At 50.2% G+C, this 16,046-nt stretch overlaps 1 protein-coding gene across 1 annotated transcript; it reads right to left on the bottom strand.

The window, feature by feature from the left end:
• Positions 1–817: 817 nt before the first annotated feature.
• On the bottom strand, positions 818–15,391 carry EPX (eosinophil peroxidase). Its single transcript, XM_058854052.1, has 14 exons — positions 15,363–15,391; positions 14,323–14,397; positions 13,890–13,983; positions 13,401–13,576; positions 11,408–11,528; positions 10,685–10,814; positions 10,082–10,288; positions 8,594–8,909; positions 7,398–7,558; positions 5,823–6,069; positions 5,232–5,402; positions 3,945–4,182; positions 2,746–2,960; positions 818–1,472 (listed from the first exon to the last, which is right to left on the bottom strand). Exons 2-13 carry the CDS (start codon positions 14,393–14,395, stop codon positions 2,747–2,749), a joined length of 2,148 nt encoding a protein of 715 aa, XP_058710035.1. The 5' UTR covers positions 14,396–14,397; positions 15,363–15,391; the 3' UTR covers positions 818–1,472; position 2,746.
• Between the last annotated feature and the right edge of the window lie 655 nt (positions 15,392–16,046).

Genomic DNA, 16,046 nt, shown 5'->3' with positions numbered 1-16,046 from the left:
CGCCCAAGACCAGGGTGGGCTTGGAACAACCTGGGATAGTGGAAGGTGTCCCTGACCATGGCAGAGGTGGAACTGGATGATATTTAAGTCCACTCTAGTTCAAACCATTCCATGATTCTATGACCCCAGGCTGTCCCACTTTGTGCAAACGTTGATCTTCACCAAGCGAGCTGGCTGCAAGATGTCCAGAGAATCCAAAATCAGTATTTTGGAAGGGAGAAAGAAAAAGAGCAATCTGAGCAGCCAGACCCTGTCCTACACATCCAGGCACTGCATAGGTTTGATCAAGTTGATAAAGTAAATCAAATTGTCCAAATTTCAGCTTAGCTAAAAAGAGAAAATCAGCTGTCTGTGCTCAGTGCACATAGAGGGGTTGTGGGTGATTTTGAGCCAGTCAGATCCTCTCTCAGAGGGGAACAGCTGAAGTCAACAGGTAATACTCTTTCCCCAGGGGGCTGAGCAGACACGGGACTAGGTCACCATACACAACCAGGAGTGGCAAACCAGAGCTGGAGAGGCTGGGACACCCCAATCAATACCTCCCACCCACCAGTGCTGACTTTCTGTATCACGCAGGAGTTGTGGTCAGAAGCTTCAACAAGAAATACCTTCTTTCATTAACAACACAAAGCTTCTGGAACCGCCTTTCCCCAGTATTCCCACAGAAAGCCTACCACCCTCCTGCACTCATGTGTGGTTGCTGCACCTTTTATGAAATGCAAAGAACATCTTGGCCTCAGCCCAAAATTGCAATTTATTAAGCAATAACAGGAACAAAGCAGGCTACAGAGGGAGGAGAAAGTGGGTTTGATAACTTTCAATAAAATGGAAAAAGCTGGATTGAAACCAGAACAGCTTTTACTATCTTATATGTTGAGATTGTTCTGATCTTTGCCAGGCCACATGCCACCAGCCCTACAGGCCAGTGCTGAGTCACTGGCTCATGCCAGGCTTCAGGAATAACTTGTCACAGGTTTCTGTTACAGAACAGAACAGAGGATGTTTTGGGCATTCTGGACCATGGGAAATAACAGTGAGAAAACTCTTATCCACGTGGCACATTTCTTCCTTCCATATTGGAGCAAAATCTGACACAGGGCATTTTAGGACAGTATGTTTGGGGTGCAGGACAACTATTTCTTATTCTCTCGGAGGAATCGAAGGATTTATTTATTTCAAACAAAAAAATTGGAGAGCAAGAATCAACTGCCTATTCCAATGCCCTGGATAATTCTGTGGGGGTTGAAAAATTTAAAAGGAAGGTCCAAAACACGTGCTTGACACTAAATCTTGGTGAAGTATTATGTGGTTCCATGGCCTAAGCCAGCAGTTGGTGTGATTTGGGATCAGCCTCCGGACAAATTTCACTTGGCTTTGTGATACTGAGTGATTTTACGGATCTGGGATATCTCTTCATGAAGTTCTTTTACTCCTGGGCTCCATCCCACTGTAAAGGCTTCATGCAAATCAAGCTGAAAAAATGACAGAACTATGCTCAGACATTGCAGGCAGTAAAAGCATAAACACAGTAAAAATTAATAATCAACCTCAGCAGCTTCCCAAGTCTGGACATCTGGGAAGTCATCAACATTCAACATTTAAAGTCACCAGAATCTTTTTCTAGAGGAGATAAAAAGCATTGTGTTAACAGAAAAGAACCTGCCATAGCTCCCTGATCCTTGTGTGATTTGTTTCCACAGGTTAGGCAGAAAAGGAGGGATCAAAAACTGGTATTGTGAGTGTGACAGGACCTGACTGTCAGAGGAAAGGAAGGATGTTTTGTTTGGAAAAGGCCCTGGAACATCCTGCTCTTCTCCAGGGAGAGCCATTCTACATCTGCTTCCCAAGGATTTCAGGGAACATTTTGGCAGGAATTAGACCTCAAGAATTTTACAAATCCTACAGGCAGGTGAGAGAAATAGTGTAAAAACAGGCAAAAACTGTACAAGCAGAGATCAAAACCAGAAATCTTCCCATAGACTAGGAATTAATTTTCAAATGCTGAGTTGCTTTTGGCCTTACAAGGATGTGCTGACAAACAGCATCTCAACAGACAGCAGCCTTCCCATTCTGGGCATTATTTCCCATGCAGAAAACCCTGGCATCGACAGCAAAGAGCTAAATGGAAAGTTTATTAATCAGAAAAAATTCCAGAATTCCAGAAAGGTTCAGGCAGGAGGGGACCACAGGAAGGTCACCGGGGCCACCTCCCTGCTCCAGCCCAGAGCACAGGGCACCGCATGGTGTCCAGAGGGCTCGGGAATATCCCCGCTCAGGGAGACTCCAGCCCCTCCCTGGGCAGCCTGGGCAGGGCTGGGCAGTGCCCAGGGCACGAGTTGTGCCTCCTGTGCAGGGGGAATTGCTGGGCTCGGTCCCTGCCCGTGGCTCTGGTGCCACTGCTGGGCCCCTGAGCAGAGCCCGGGCTCTGCTGGGAGCCCTCCCTGCACACAGGGACAGCCAGGGCTGAGGCCCCTCTCAGCTGGGGCTCCTCTCCAGGCTGAGCAGCCCCAGCTCCCTCAGCCTCTCCTCATTAGAAAAAATTCCCAGAATAGGGCACTTGGCTTGGTCTGCCAGAAAATCTGCATTTTGTAGGAGCCACTCTAAGTACACCCAGTAAACTGGAGCCCCTAAAGCTGTACCTGGCACACAGGTCCAGCCACGTGTTGGGCAGCTCAGTTTTAAACCCCAGGGTCTGGCTTTCTCAGGGGCCTGCAGGCAGGACCTGCTGCTGTTTGCAGATCATACCTTACTCCTCAGTGCTCTTTGACTTCCAGGGTCTCAGGTCCAGCTTTGGGATCTGACTGCAGCTCACAAAGCCACGGGGGTATGTGTTAGCCCAAAAGATATTCCTTGATACTTTAGTGATGTGGGTATTGTCACATATTATTCGCGACAAGGAGATTTGGGCCAGTGAAAGGCGCTGGCGAGGAGTGAAAACCCCAGGGTTCTGCCACCAAAACCTGCAGGAGAAAGAAGACACAATGGATTTCTGCCTTATTCACATTGATGATTCCCACAATATTAATTCCCATTTACACTAATTTCTTCTTCCAAGAACAAATTTGAATTTCTGTTATTTAAATCAAGAGCCCTGACTCACCAGCTGGATAATTATCTTGCTTTTCTTTTGGCCATGAGCAGGTAACAAAGCTGCAATTGAATTAATTGTCCTCAGATGAGGCACAGGTACACTCTTTCAAATAGGAAAGGCTGCAGAGACTGTGCCCAGGCTGTGGTTACAGCCAAACGATTGCCATGTTGGAGCAAGCCCTGTAATCACTCAGTTTTGTAGAAAAGGGTTCATTTCCTGTCATAAGCATCTAGGATTTCTAGACGTGCGACTGACTGACTCTAAGCTCCTCATCCAGGGGCTTGAGCTTGTCATAAGTCTTTCTCAGCAGAACTGTTTCATGGAAACATGGGTTGTTTCAGGTTGTATTGCCTGAAAATTGCCATTTTCAAGCAATTTTGCTGGCTGGTACAGGGATCTTGCTTCAGAAAATCCAGCTTAAAATGGGGAACATAACTCACTGCTGCACCTGAAGTCCCTGAGCAACCTCAAGGAGGAGGAGGAGGAGGAGGAATTCAGGTGTATTGAAACCTCAGCACTGCTGAAGTGATTTTGACTGACAAGAAAACCCCAACCCACCACATCCATCACAAGCAAGGACCAAACCCTGCCACACGTCAGAGCAGAGGGTTCCAGTTCAGAACTGGGGGAGGGAAGAAGAAATAGTGAGATATCACTTTGCTGGGATCTCAGCCCAGTATCTCAACCATCAGATGGAGTAAGAAAATCACTACAAAGAAAATGAAACTTTTGAAGGAGTACCGAAAAGAAAAGCAACAAACAACTGGAATAGTTTTTAGATCAGCATTAAGAACTCTGCATAAACTCCAGCCTCCCTGGACTTTGGGGTTGGGATACCCATCTCCTCTCCTACCTATCCCCATCACGAATGTTCCTGAACTGGGTGCCAATGAGACAAGCCATGAGAGGCCCAACTCGGCCTCCTTTCACAAAGGGCTCTGCAAGGGCCCCAATCCAGATGTCAATGTTCTTCGGTGTCCCGTAGAGCTGCAGGAACTTCCTTGCCAGGTTCTGATTCCTCAACACTTGACCAAGTGACTTCACTCCAGATGGCTGTGAGAGCCCACAGAATTTTCTCCAGGAGTTGTAACCTGCAAGCAGTTGGATGTCAGAGCAGATAGAGCAGTAATGTGCTACCCCCTCCTGGAAAGATTTTCCCCTCTCTTTCCCAAAGTTGTGACACCAGTAGTCATGTCAGGCCTGGAAACCCAGGATTTGTGGTTCTGATCAGGTTCTGCATGATGGTGTCCCTCAATCAAGCATGGAAAAATCACAGCCTTCTGTAGTGGCCAAGGCAGAGCAATCCTCTGAGCTGATGATGCATCTGGATGTACTGCAAAGCCTCTGACTGGGCTTAAAACCCATGGATCCAGCTCAGTTTTCATCCCAGTTTGAAACAGGAGCACTGTTGCATCTCTCAGGATGCTGCTGACACAGCAGCTCCAGGCTCTTAGCTCAGCCTAATGACACTGTTGGGCGAGGACCCACCCAGGAGCCAGCTCTGAAGTGCAATCAACAATCTATTTCTCAAGACCATCTTGCAATACCATTACACTGGTTTTGCACCTTCCTGAGCCCTGAGGGTGGTTCTGACGTGCTTGGTTGTTTTTTTTCTCTGGGACACAGGCTTAATAGAGAAATTATGATGAGAGTTTCTTTACATACTGGAATCTGCTCTTCCAGTCGTGTGGCTGGACCACTGCAGATGGCTGCAGAGAAGTCACAGGGGACTTACAGTCCTAATTCCACTCCTGCAATCTTGCTGCTGAACTACTTTACCAGTTTTTTCACTTGGACAATAGAAATTAGTCAGTCACTGAATACTAAACTCTGGTTTGTGCAATGCCCTGCATTCTTCTGCCTCCACGTCTCTCATGCAGCTTCTGCCAGACTTTGCCTTCAGTGCTCAACCTCCACCCACCTACCTGTGGTTGTTCAGAAACAAGGAAAAGGTTTGGGAAAGAACATCATAGAATCACTGGATATCCTGCACTGGGAGAGATGCATAAGGATCACTGAATCCAACTCCTGAGTAATTTCAGCCAAGCATGGGCTGGAGAAGCTTCTCAATGTTTAATCGCAAAAATGCCTGATTTCCACTTGTTTTTCTCTGTAAGCTCTGCTCCCACAGCTGCCTTACCTGGAAGGCCGTGATCTCGACTGCGCTGCATGTTGAGTGCAGCTAAATCAAACCCAATCCTTTCAATCTGCTCAAAGAGCCTGTCCCGGAGCTCGCCCACCACCATCTGCTGCTGCGTCATCAGCTTGGCCTGGCTGGCCATGAGGCTCCGGAGATAGGGATCAATCCCACCTGCAGAGGTGGCACAGGGAAGCTGTGATCAATTCCACCTGAAGCAGGGACATGTGAGGAGTGTGGAGAGGCTGGTGTGTGGCTAAGAGGCCCCAGAGAGGTGAGCACAGTTTATATGTAATTATGAGCTTCTACTACATGAGAATAAATTTCCCTGCACTTAAAGAATTAAGAAGAAAATACTTTGAATAATGTTGAGGTCATAGCAATTAAGCAATCAGATCATTTTGAAACACGATGGGCTGCCCTTTTCTACAGGGTTATCCCTCTGTTGGGATAACTCTGGCTGGTAGTAAAGGCCATTTAATACATTGAACATAAAATGCTTTTGAATTTGGCTGAAGCAAGAGGTCATCAAGAGAGGGCAGGAAAGGATGAATGAAATAAACCCACACTGCAGAGCTGCAGGAAAGGATTTACCTTCTTGAATGATCCTCCAGACAGCAAAGAAGGAGGTTCTGAGTTGAATTTCAGGAGTTATGGGTCTGTAATATTCATCTAAGCGGCCAACAGTTGGAGGGACTGAGGCGTGAGCAAAGCGAAAAGCCAAGGTGAAGACATTGGATATCCGAGGATCCACAGACTCGTTGTAGCCCCGATAGTGAGGAATGAGCCTGTGGAACCTGCATCCCAACAGGAGAGGCAGGTAGTCCCTGTAGGTTATGATCTAGGGGGAAACGAGGGAAGGGTGAACTGTTAATGTCTTGGCCATCAGTTTCTGTGGAAACAAAGTTGTTTTTCATGTTCTGTCTGCCACAACACTCTGGCAGCTCAGAGCAGCATAATAATAGGTTGGACTCGATGATCTCAGAGGTCTTTTCCAATCAAATTGGTTCTGTGATTCTGTGAAGACAAAAGCCTGCCAAATCCTCTCAAATACTGGCTCCTTGTCACAGTTCCCTTCAGGTAGGCAGAATTGCACCCTTGGTGCCTCAGATGGCAAAGATAACATCGGCAGATAATGGGGGTAGCACCACCCACAGGCAGCTCCCTGGGTCCTCCCACAGCAGAGATTTCCAACCCTGCTCTCATGTCCCTCTGGGGTATTGAGGAGGTAGCAACATATAATTAAAAAAAAAAAAAAAAAATCAAATTCTATGTCAGTAGGAGAAAATTAATTAATTGTCTGAATACCACATGAAGATGAAACCATTGATATAAACACAATGATGGAGATGATGCTTTTTAGAACAATCCTTTGAGTGTTTGTCTTGCCCAACATGTTTTTTCAACGATACAATAATATTTAAATTGAGAGCATAAAAACATAAACATTTTGATATTCCTGCTTTTTGTTTTTTGTTAGACCAGCTCAGAAGACAGGCTTCAAAGGAGGTGCAGTTCCTTTGGAAACCCCACGTCCCTTTCTCCCATAGGATCCAGCCTTTCCTGCCTGAGCAAGAGACTTTGGGAGTTCCCTCCCAAGCACAGAGGTGTTTGTGTGACCCCAGAATCTCACTCAGGGTCAAGTCTGGGGTGCAGCCCAGTCCCTAGGAGAGACACCATGACTGCCTGCACCCACCAGCCCATGGGGCTTCTTCATAGAATCCCAGAGTGGCTGGGTTGGAAGGCACCTTTAAGATCATCTCATTCCAACCCCCTGCAATGGCAGGGAATCATTGAGGAGGAGATTCACGACCTGAGGAATTTTAATCCAGATTTTCAGTACCATTTTTATGGGGTACAAAACACCAGTTAGAAAAGCTTTTCCTCTGACTTTTCCGTCTGTCCCTCAAACGAAAATGTGCCATTAAAAACTTCATCAAGCACTTTGTAAATTTAAAAGTAAAGGGTCATCAAAGATTCAGGGGGACCTCTCTGTGCTTGTTATTTCAGGTATCTCTGTCTGATTTTGCTTTGGTCAAAAGGCACTGGTGAAACGAATCTGGTCCTTTCCCCCCAAAATCCTGCACCCTTTGGCCACTCCACACTAGCACAGCCTGACACGTGAACCTTGTGAGACTGCAGGCAGTCATGTGGGACCATGGCTTGTACCTGGATCATGGCTCCCAGGATCTTTCGTGCCTCCTGGTAGAGCCTCTCATCATTCCAGTGGGGATTGAGGCTCCTCAGCTTTCCAGCCAGGCGGTTGTGCTCCCGCACAAAGAGCGTGTGCATGCAGGCCAGCTCCAGCATCTCACTCGCACGGGTGTCACCTGGAAGGGGCACACATGGCACTGGAGTGGGAATGTCACATCGGGAAGCACACACAGAAGAATTTTTAGATGTCTCAGTACTTGTGTTGTGAAGAAAATGGGTAGGAAACACAAAGGAGGAGAGAGAACTCAGGGATTGGACAGCACCAGGCAAAAACTGAATTTCTGCTAAGGCAACAAAAGCCAGGTGCTGTCCTGGCTGAGCTGAGAATTGTAGAGAGGTGGGGAAAGTTTCAGTGAAGGGCTGGGAGTATTAACTTAAAAAGTTAAATACAAGTAGGTGTTCTCCAGGCTCCCATATCCGAGACATTTGGTGTCACAGCAAAGAGAGAAATGCAAATGGGCAGAGGGAAGTCAAGATGTCCAAGGAAGCTCTGAAAATCAGAAGGTCTTCAAACCAGCTGAAACTGTGGCCAAAGCAAGGTGATAGTCACAAACAGGCTCTTTGGAGAGTAAAAAGAAAAGCAAAATGAGTCAACTTGGAGGAATAAATTAGAAAGCATCACAATGAAATAGCAAATCCTTCTTCAAACATCTGGGGCAGGAAACACAAGAGCAAGCAGGTGATGAGAGTATAGACAAGCACTCAGAAAAGTAAATATGTCGTATTTAGTCCCCTTGTCCCAGAGTAAATAGAGGGATTTTCTCCTGCACTTGGCACAGAGCCCTTTTCATCTTCTCTCAAAGGCTGCCTGTGAGGAACTGCGGAAGGAGGAACAAAAGCAGCACTGTGAGGTTTCCATGAGCAGAATGCATCCAGCCAGAGCTTCCAATAGAGCTCTGTGAGGAAACGCTAAGCCCTGGGAGGCAACTGCACATGTAAAACTCCCCCAGTTCTCAGGGACCAGAAAAGTCACAAATAAGACACTGGATTTTCAAAAGCACTTCCGAAGCAGCCTGAACTGATGACTGTAAAAGAATTGATGGGTCTGTTCCAGCCATGGAACAGGAACTGCTCCTTGCTGAGAGTCAGAAGCCCCTTCTAGGAACTGTCTGCTCCAGATTCCAGGTTTGGGGTGCAAACACCCAACTCACCTGCAAGAAAACAAGGGATTTGAGCTGCCCCACTGGCCTTGAGGCAGGGCTCCTTCCTCATGGGGCCGAAGGGCATGTACGCCCTGCCCCTGTCCGTGAAGTTGTGGTTCACAGCCAGGAGGCCCCTCTGGCTGCTGCGATCCCGCAGCCGCTGGGCCACGGCCACCTCGCTGCCGTACACCACGCTGCCGTCCAGGAACGAGCTCAGCGCGTTGATCTGCTCCCGAAGCGCCCTGCCCCGCGTGCAGCTCGCAGCCGAGCGGAAGAAAGGGAGGCAATCCCTCCTGTTGGTGATTCGGGGGTCGTTAGGTGGGATCTGCAGATAGAGAAAATTCATCAGTGGCTCAGGAGATGGAGCCAGGCAGGAGCCCAAGTCCCAAACAGCCTGGAGACACCTAGATTGCCCTAAAGTCCTATGGATTGCTAAAGTTTTTCCCTTGAAAATAAATATATTGGATTGCATCTTTAAGGCTCGGTTTTCTTATCTCCATATCTACACCATAGATAGTTGTCATCTAGAACTTGTGACCCTTCCAGCATTCTCAAATGCATGTCAGGGAAATGCTCAGTGATGTTCCATCCCATCATAGTTTTCCTTGAGAGGAATCAGGAGGACATGTGGGAGCCAGAGCTGCAGCAGAATTTCAAAGGCTGGAGAGCAGGGCTGCAGGAGGGACATGGACATGATTTGGAGCAAAGGAGGCTCAGGGGGAATTTCTGGCTCTGCACAAGTCCTTGGCAGGAGGGGACAGCCTGGGGGGTCGGGCTCTGCTGGCAGGGAACAGGGACAGGAGGAGAGGGAACGGCCCCAGGCTGGGCCAGGGGAGGCTCAGGGTGGACAGAGCAGGAATTTCCCCATGGAAAGGGAGCTCAGGAACTGGAACTGCCCAGGGAGCTTTGCAGTGCCCATCCCTGGAGCTGCCCAAGGAAGGGCTGGAGGTGGCAGTCAGGGCTCTGGGCTGGGGACCAGGTGGGGATCGTGCACAGGTTGAACTGGATGATCCTGGAGGGCTTTTCCAACCCCAATGATTCTGTGATTCTGCGATCTACTGGAGCAGGGACCGTGATGTGACTCCTGCCAACACCGCAGGCATTGCTGGGAGATCTCAGCACTCCCTTGTCCTGTACAAAGAGCACTTCAGTCCCGTGGATTTTCTGGGGTGTTGACACTCCCCAGTGCCTGTCTGTGACATTTCCTTTTTTCCAGGCATCACCCATGCTGTCTTTGCACTACTGCTCCAAAGGAAAAACACATTGCTGAGGGAAATGGGCAAATGCCTGGAAACACAGCAAAGGCAGTGCCTGTGCCTGAACCCTGGACAGCCCCTGGAACACAGCACTGCCACCACACAGAGTGCTCTGACCTCCTTGGCCAGTTCTGGGGGGGTGTTCCTCCATGGCCAAGGATCAGGAAAGCCACCAACATCTCCTGGTCAGAGGGCAAATGCCCTCTCTCTCCCTTCCCTGGAAGAAGGAGGCTGCCTGTACCTGGATGGGAAAGCAGGGAGGCTCCTTGGCACAGCTGGTGTCACAGTCTGCCTCACCCCTGAATGGGACTCTGGCTGGGGTTTCTGGGCTGAAATCCAGGTCGTGGTCAATAAACTGGCCCCACTGCATGAACATGAGGGATCTCTGCTGATCCATCTGCAGCTGCTCCGGGGGGAAGCGAACAATATCGTTGGACACTTGTCGGACCTGGGGGGATGGAGGCAGAGCACATTGGTGGGAAATGACGTGTGTAAATGGGCACACCCAGCTGTGGGGTCATCAGCAAAAATTCCCAGGGCACTTCTTGTGTTTTGCAGACAAAAACCCCCAAATCTGTCTGTGCAGGAAGGTGTCACCATCACCAAGCGCCTTTTGCTGAGCACAGGGTTCTAAGCCTCCAGGCCAAGACTGTTCTTTGATGGACATTCCTAATAGATCCCCCTGGATATTCTCAGACCATCACCCTGCAGCTGGTGAATTTAAGCTCGTCCAACATGATCCACAACTCCAGCTGGTGGGTGAGCCCTTTGATGCCTGCAGCCTGTCCTGGAACTGACAATCCCTAGGCTATAGGCTGTATTCTGAGACTGTTACAAACTTTACCAGTGGAAGGGGGAATCCAGAGAAACGCCTTCCTTCTGTCCACCCACGGGGCACGGACACGCCATCCTCATATTCTGCTGGCAGCCACCTGGCCAGGGCTCTGTTGGAGGCTCCTAGGGATGGGTTCCTCCTGTCAGAGGCAATGGAAAAACAGCAAACAGTTGGAGCCAACAGCTCATGGATATGGAGAGACATGGACCTTGGAATGGGGCACGCTGTGGTTGGGGATCTGCTGCAGCTCTGTAAGTTTGGTGTCAGTAAATCCCAGGATTAATAAGAATAACAACAATAATCATAAAATTGTTTAGGTTGGAAAAGACCTTTAATAATCTGCCCTAAGTCCACATCATTTCCCTGAAGTGGAAGGGGGCAGGAAGGTCTCTCCTTAGTTCCTACACAACTCCCTGAAGGCTAAAGCACCCTGGGGCAGGAAGAGCTGGCTGAGCTCCCTCTTCTGCCTCAGCTGCTCCCAGGAGCTGCCCAGCTCTGTTTTTACAGGGAATGTTTCTGAACTGTCCCTATAAAACACCCGTGCTCAGGGGTGCCATTTCCTCTTCTCCTGGCCCCTCCATCATCCATCCATCATCCATCCATCATCCATCATCCATCCATCCATCCATCCATCCATCCATCCATCCATCCATCCATCCATCATCCATCCATCATCCATCCATCATCCATCATCCATCATCCATCCATCCTCCTGCTGACACAGCCCCTCACCTGTTGTTGCATTCACCAGTGATGGTCCTGTAGCCAGAAGATGTACAATTTATTTTCTTCTCCTGCTGGTCACATCCAGTAGCCTTGAAAATCACCCCCACCTGAGCTGGAGTCAGAAAGTCTGGCATGGAAAAAGGGAGAAAAAACATGCAGGAACACACTGGCCCTGCTGGGTTTGCTCAGGAAAAGGTTTTTCTGTACCCTTGTACCTGCACCTAGCATCATCTGCACAATCACAATGTGCTGTCATTTAAATCTTCCTGCTCGAAGGTGTGCCGAGGATCCTCTTTGAGCAGAAGATGTTTTTGCTGGTTTGAAAAGCATCAAAATGAGCAAAGCTGTGGTCAGATCTTATTTATAATCACATGTTAGGCCCATGTAGCATCAGAATGGTTTTCTAGTATTGGCACTTCCTCTCCTCTCCCTTTTTATCTCCCATAAAATGCAGTCCCAGCCATCCTAGGGACTGTTACAAGTTTTCCTCCTGGAAGCAGCTCCCAGCGTGTGTCACCCCTGCTCAGAGCTGCCTGGAAAAGAACCATCCTGTGGCTGGGCTCACTGGGGCAATTGTGTTTTTCTGTGCACATTTCCCTTTGCAGGGGAGCTAAGGGGCAGAGTTCAACAAGAAAAGTCTTACAGAATTACAGAATCATGGAATGGTTTGGGTTGGAGACACCTTAAAGACCATCTTGTGCCAACCCTCTGCCAAGGGCAGGGACACCTTCCCAAGTTGCTCCAACCTGGCCTTGGACACCCACAAGGATGGGGCAGCCACAGCTTCTCTGGACAGCCTGTGCCAAGGCCTCAGCACACTCCCAGCCAGCAATTTCTTCCCAACATATAATCCAAATCTCTCCTCTTTTAGTCACTATCTACGCATGTAAAAAGTCTCTCCTTTATTTTTCCCTAAGCCTTTTTAGGCACTAGAAGATCTTTCTCTTCTCCAGGCTGACCCCCAGCTCTCCCAGTCTGTCTCCATAGAGAAGATGCTCCTTGCTGTCTCTGGCTTCTCACTACACATCCTGTCCCTCGGAGGTTTCCTGGTCACTGCTGCCACCAACAGTCTGGGTCACAGCATGGTTTAAAAAGCCACTGGGTGAGAGGTGGCAGGCAGGTGGCCCTCACAGGGCTCTGTAGTGGTGCTGGAACATCAGTCCTGGATGGAAAGGCTGGAGCTATGCACAGACAGTTCTGCCATTGCCTTCCAGCCCATCCTGTCCTGGAGCAAAGCCAGAGCAGCCCATGATGTGTCTTATCCTGCCAGTGCTTTACTGCAGTGGTGGGAAAGTGTTTGAGGCCAGGCTAGATGGGGCTTGGGATACTGGAAGGTGTCCCTGCCCTTGGTAGGGGTGGCACTGGATGGGCTTTAAGGTTCCCTCCCACCAAAACCGTTCCATGATCCCCGTGAGTTCATATTTATATGACAGGAGTCCTCCCTGTGTGTCCCTGAGCCGTTCCTCTCACTGGCCCTGATTTGCCTCCTTCTCTCAGCAGCTGAGCCTGGCTCCAGCTCACAGAGCTGTTGTTCCTCCAGACACACACTGAATTGAATGTCCTCTCACATCTCCCCATTCTCTGTTTGGACAGTGTCGTGTCCATGCTGTGACTTCAGTGCCATCTGAGGTCTGGCTGAAGAACTGCCTTCCTTGGGGCCAAGCTGCTGGGAGTCATCTCTGGTTTGCTCATTCCCTACTCAAGCAGCAGACTATCTACCAAAGCCTTCCAAGATCTGACACATTGGAATATGAACCTTGATGCAGCAGAAGGAACCCGGGAAGTGCACAGAACCCTTTCACTAACTGAAAAACGCCCAAATAACATTTAAGATGGAAAAAGAACACAGAAAAATAATTCAGATTTGCTTCACTGCAGCCACATGGGAGAGATTTGCCACAGCCCATCACAACCCCCTATTCTTCCCTCCTCCCAAGCCCCAGTGACCAAGCCCCGTGTCTTCCTTCTCTGCCTTCCTCCCAGCAAAGGGGGATCCTACCTGTGACGTTGAAGTCTCCCCTCACAGCCCACCGCAGCCTCTCTTTGAGCAGGCTCAGGGTGGTCTGCAGATAATCTGCGGCCCGGGCAGCCGCTCGTGTTCCCTCCACTGGCTGCTTGAAATATCTCAGGAGCTCTGCTGGGGTCAAGGCATTGTTCTGCAGGTTCTTCTTTATGCTGCAAGGGACAAGAAACCAAAATCTGAGATGGGGCAGGGATGCTGCAGTCGCACACCTGAGCATCAGGCATGGCATGTCCCAAATCTGCAGAAGGCAAATCGCATCCATGAGGCACCAAACCTCGCAGACAGAAGCTGGGTGACAGCCCACTGTGCTCCCGGACATCCCCACCGCGCTGTCCCTGCGCTGCGGAGAGCAGGAGAGGCCGGGGAGGCTGCGGTGCAGGAGGGGACAGGGACAGGGACAGGGGACAGGGGACAGGGGACAGGGACGGGGGACAGGGGACACTCCACACCCAGCACCGCTCTCACCGGTCCCGTGTGCGCTTGTAGGCGGCATCCACCAGCTGCCGGGCCTCGGCCACGCTGCTCAGCAGGGATGTGTCCGACAGCGGCAGCCGCACATCTGAGCGGGGAAAGGGAGGAGCAGAGGTGAGGGAGCATCCCTGAGCCTCCAGCACCCAGCGACTGGACACAGCAGCGCTGGAGGCAAGTGCTGCTCACTCTCCAGAGATCTGCATGTAAATATAATCCTCAGGGGAGTCTGAGAGTCTCTCTTGGCCATGAAGACAGTGCCTTCATCAGTGGAGGCTTCAAACAGCCCCAAACAGTGAGAGGTGCAGGCACCATCTGTCCTGCACATTTTCAGGGCTGTGCTGCTGAATGACAGGCTCTTCCAGACATTGCTTTATCTTTCCCACTCAGAAAATCCCCTGACCTGCAAAGCCTGAGGGAGGGACAGTACCGTAAGAAGAAGATACAGATGCCTGGAACAGGCTGAGGACCACCAGCGACCCCAGGAAGCTTTCTGCCTTCATCCCTGCAAAGAAATATAAGTGAAGACCAAAAACACGTGGATGCATCAGGAAGGTCCGTGCCAAGGTGAAGGATGGCACATGTCAAGGGAGCTCATGGAGCATCCCCTTCCCAGTGCAACGCTTCCAGGAGGGAGTGCACTGCCTGGGAGGTCCTGACAGTGCCGGGAGGAAAAGGAGCAGCCTCCTGTCCAGAGACTGCCAGCACTGCTGGGAATGTGATGCTTGGGACTTAGGGGGCAACACAAAGGGACCAGAATCTGCTGCCAGGGCAGCACACAGAGCATGCAAATAGGAAGAGCTGGTGGGGAAGAGGGAGGCGCCAGGAAAGCGCAACAGGTCCTCTGCACCTCTGTTTCTCTGCCTTTGAATTCCAGGAGTCCTCCTTGCAAGTAGTCATGTCACATAAAAACACATAAGGACTGTATTCTCTTTATTCCTGATTAGCCTGGGATTGAGTATATTTAGATTAAAAGTTACACCAGAAGTTTGGAGGAAATAATACTTCAATATTTAGAATGTTGCTACAAAAATCACTGAGTGAACTGTGTTCCTCAATAGAACCAGAGTGAAGCCAAGCATGAGCTGGGTATCACTCTATCCCCATAATTATAAAATACAGCATTTTATTTCATTTATTTATCATCAACATTTATTCAGTTATTACCTAGCTGTTCCTTTACCACGGGCTGCAGAAGGAGCGGGGATGATTTAATAGATGTTTGTGATGTTTTTCCCAAAGCTGACCCACTTACTTCCCAAGGCTGCTCCAAGCAATCAGCTCCCACAATGAGCCCAGAGCTGTGGGCCGAGCACCACCTCCAATTCACCCTGAAATTGGGGGCTAAGCCCGGTCCCTGCGGAGCAGCCCCTGGCGACAGCAGCACCGGAGCTGAGCTCAGCCCGGACTCAGCTCCCCAGACCCTCCCCCGGCAGAGAAACAAACTCTGCACAAGAGAAAAGCTCTCACCTGCGATCCTCCGCCTCCTCCCTGCCCGCGGCCCCTCGGGCCCGCTTTTATCTGCCCGGCGTTATCGGCCCCGGGAGCTCCCGGCACCGCCGGGGAGGATCCTCTGCCCGCGGCTGGGAGCGCAGCCTGCTGCTTCACCGGAGCCTTCCCGGGAATTTTGAAGGTGGAGATGTGAATACTTTGCGGTGCTTTGAGAGTCTTGAGCCCTTCTGGGGGTGTCTTCCAGGGACAAGGTTCCTTCCCCCGTGGTGCTCTTCATCCTCTGCCGCTTTTAAAGGTCGAAGCAACGCCTTCAGATCTGCTCCCGGAGGCACCTGCAGTGTGTAGCACTCCCCATCCCACCTCCTCTGCCCCATATCCCCCGGGGGTCCAGGAGAGCTGCTCCTTCTTCCTGTGCAGGAGGAGCCACTGGGATGATGGTTTGATCACCCTCCAGCCGCTGGGGCAGCCCAGGTGGGTCTGGTGGCTGCACAAAGAGCTGCTGCACCAGGAGCTCAGCTGGAAAAGCACCTCCTGGGCCACAGGCCAAAGCCCCTCTCCCTGTCCCTGAGCAAAAGCACCTAATGGACAAATCCTTGCAATGTTGGCAGGACAGAGGGATCAGTGAGGGATGTGTTTGATCGTGGAGGTGTAGAGGGAGGCAGAGGAGCTGCTCCTCAGCTCCACTGCAATTGTGTTTGTCCT

The sequence above is a fragment of the Poecile atricapillus genome, chromosome 21 (genome assembly GCF_030490865.1).
Source record: "Poecile atricapillus isolate bPoeAtr1 chromosome 21, bPoeAtr1.hap1, whole genome shotgun sequence".
Classification (NCBI taxonomy): domain Eukaryota; kingdom Metazoa; phylum Chordata; class Aves; order Passeriformes; family Paridae; genus Poecile; species Poecile atricapillus.
The sequence above is the reverse complement of the archived record's forward strand: the minus strand, read 5'-3'. Positions and strand labels throughout refer to the sequence as shown.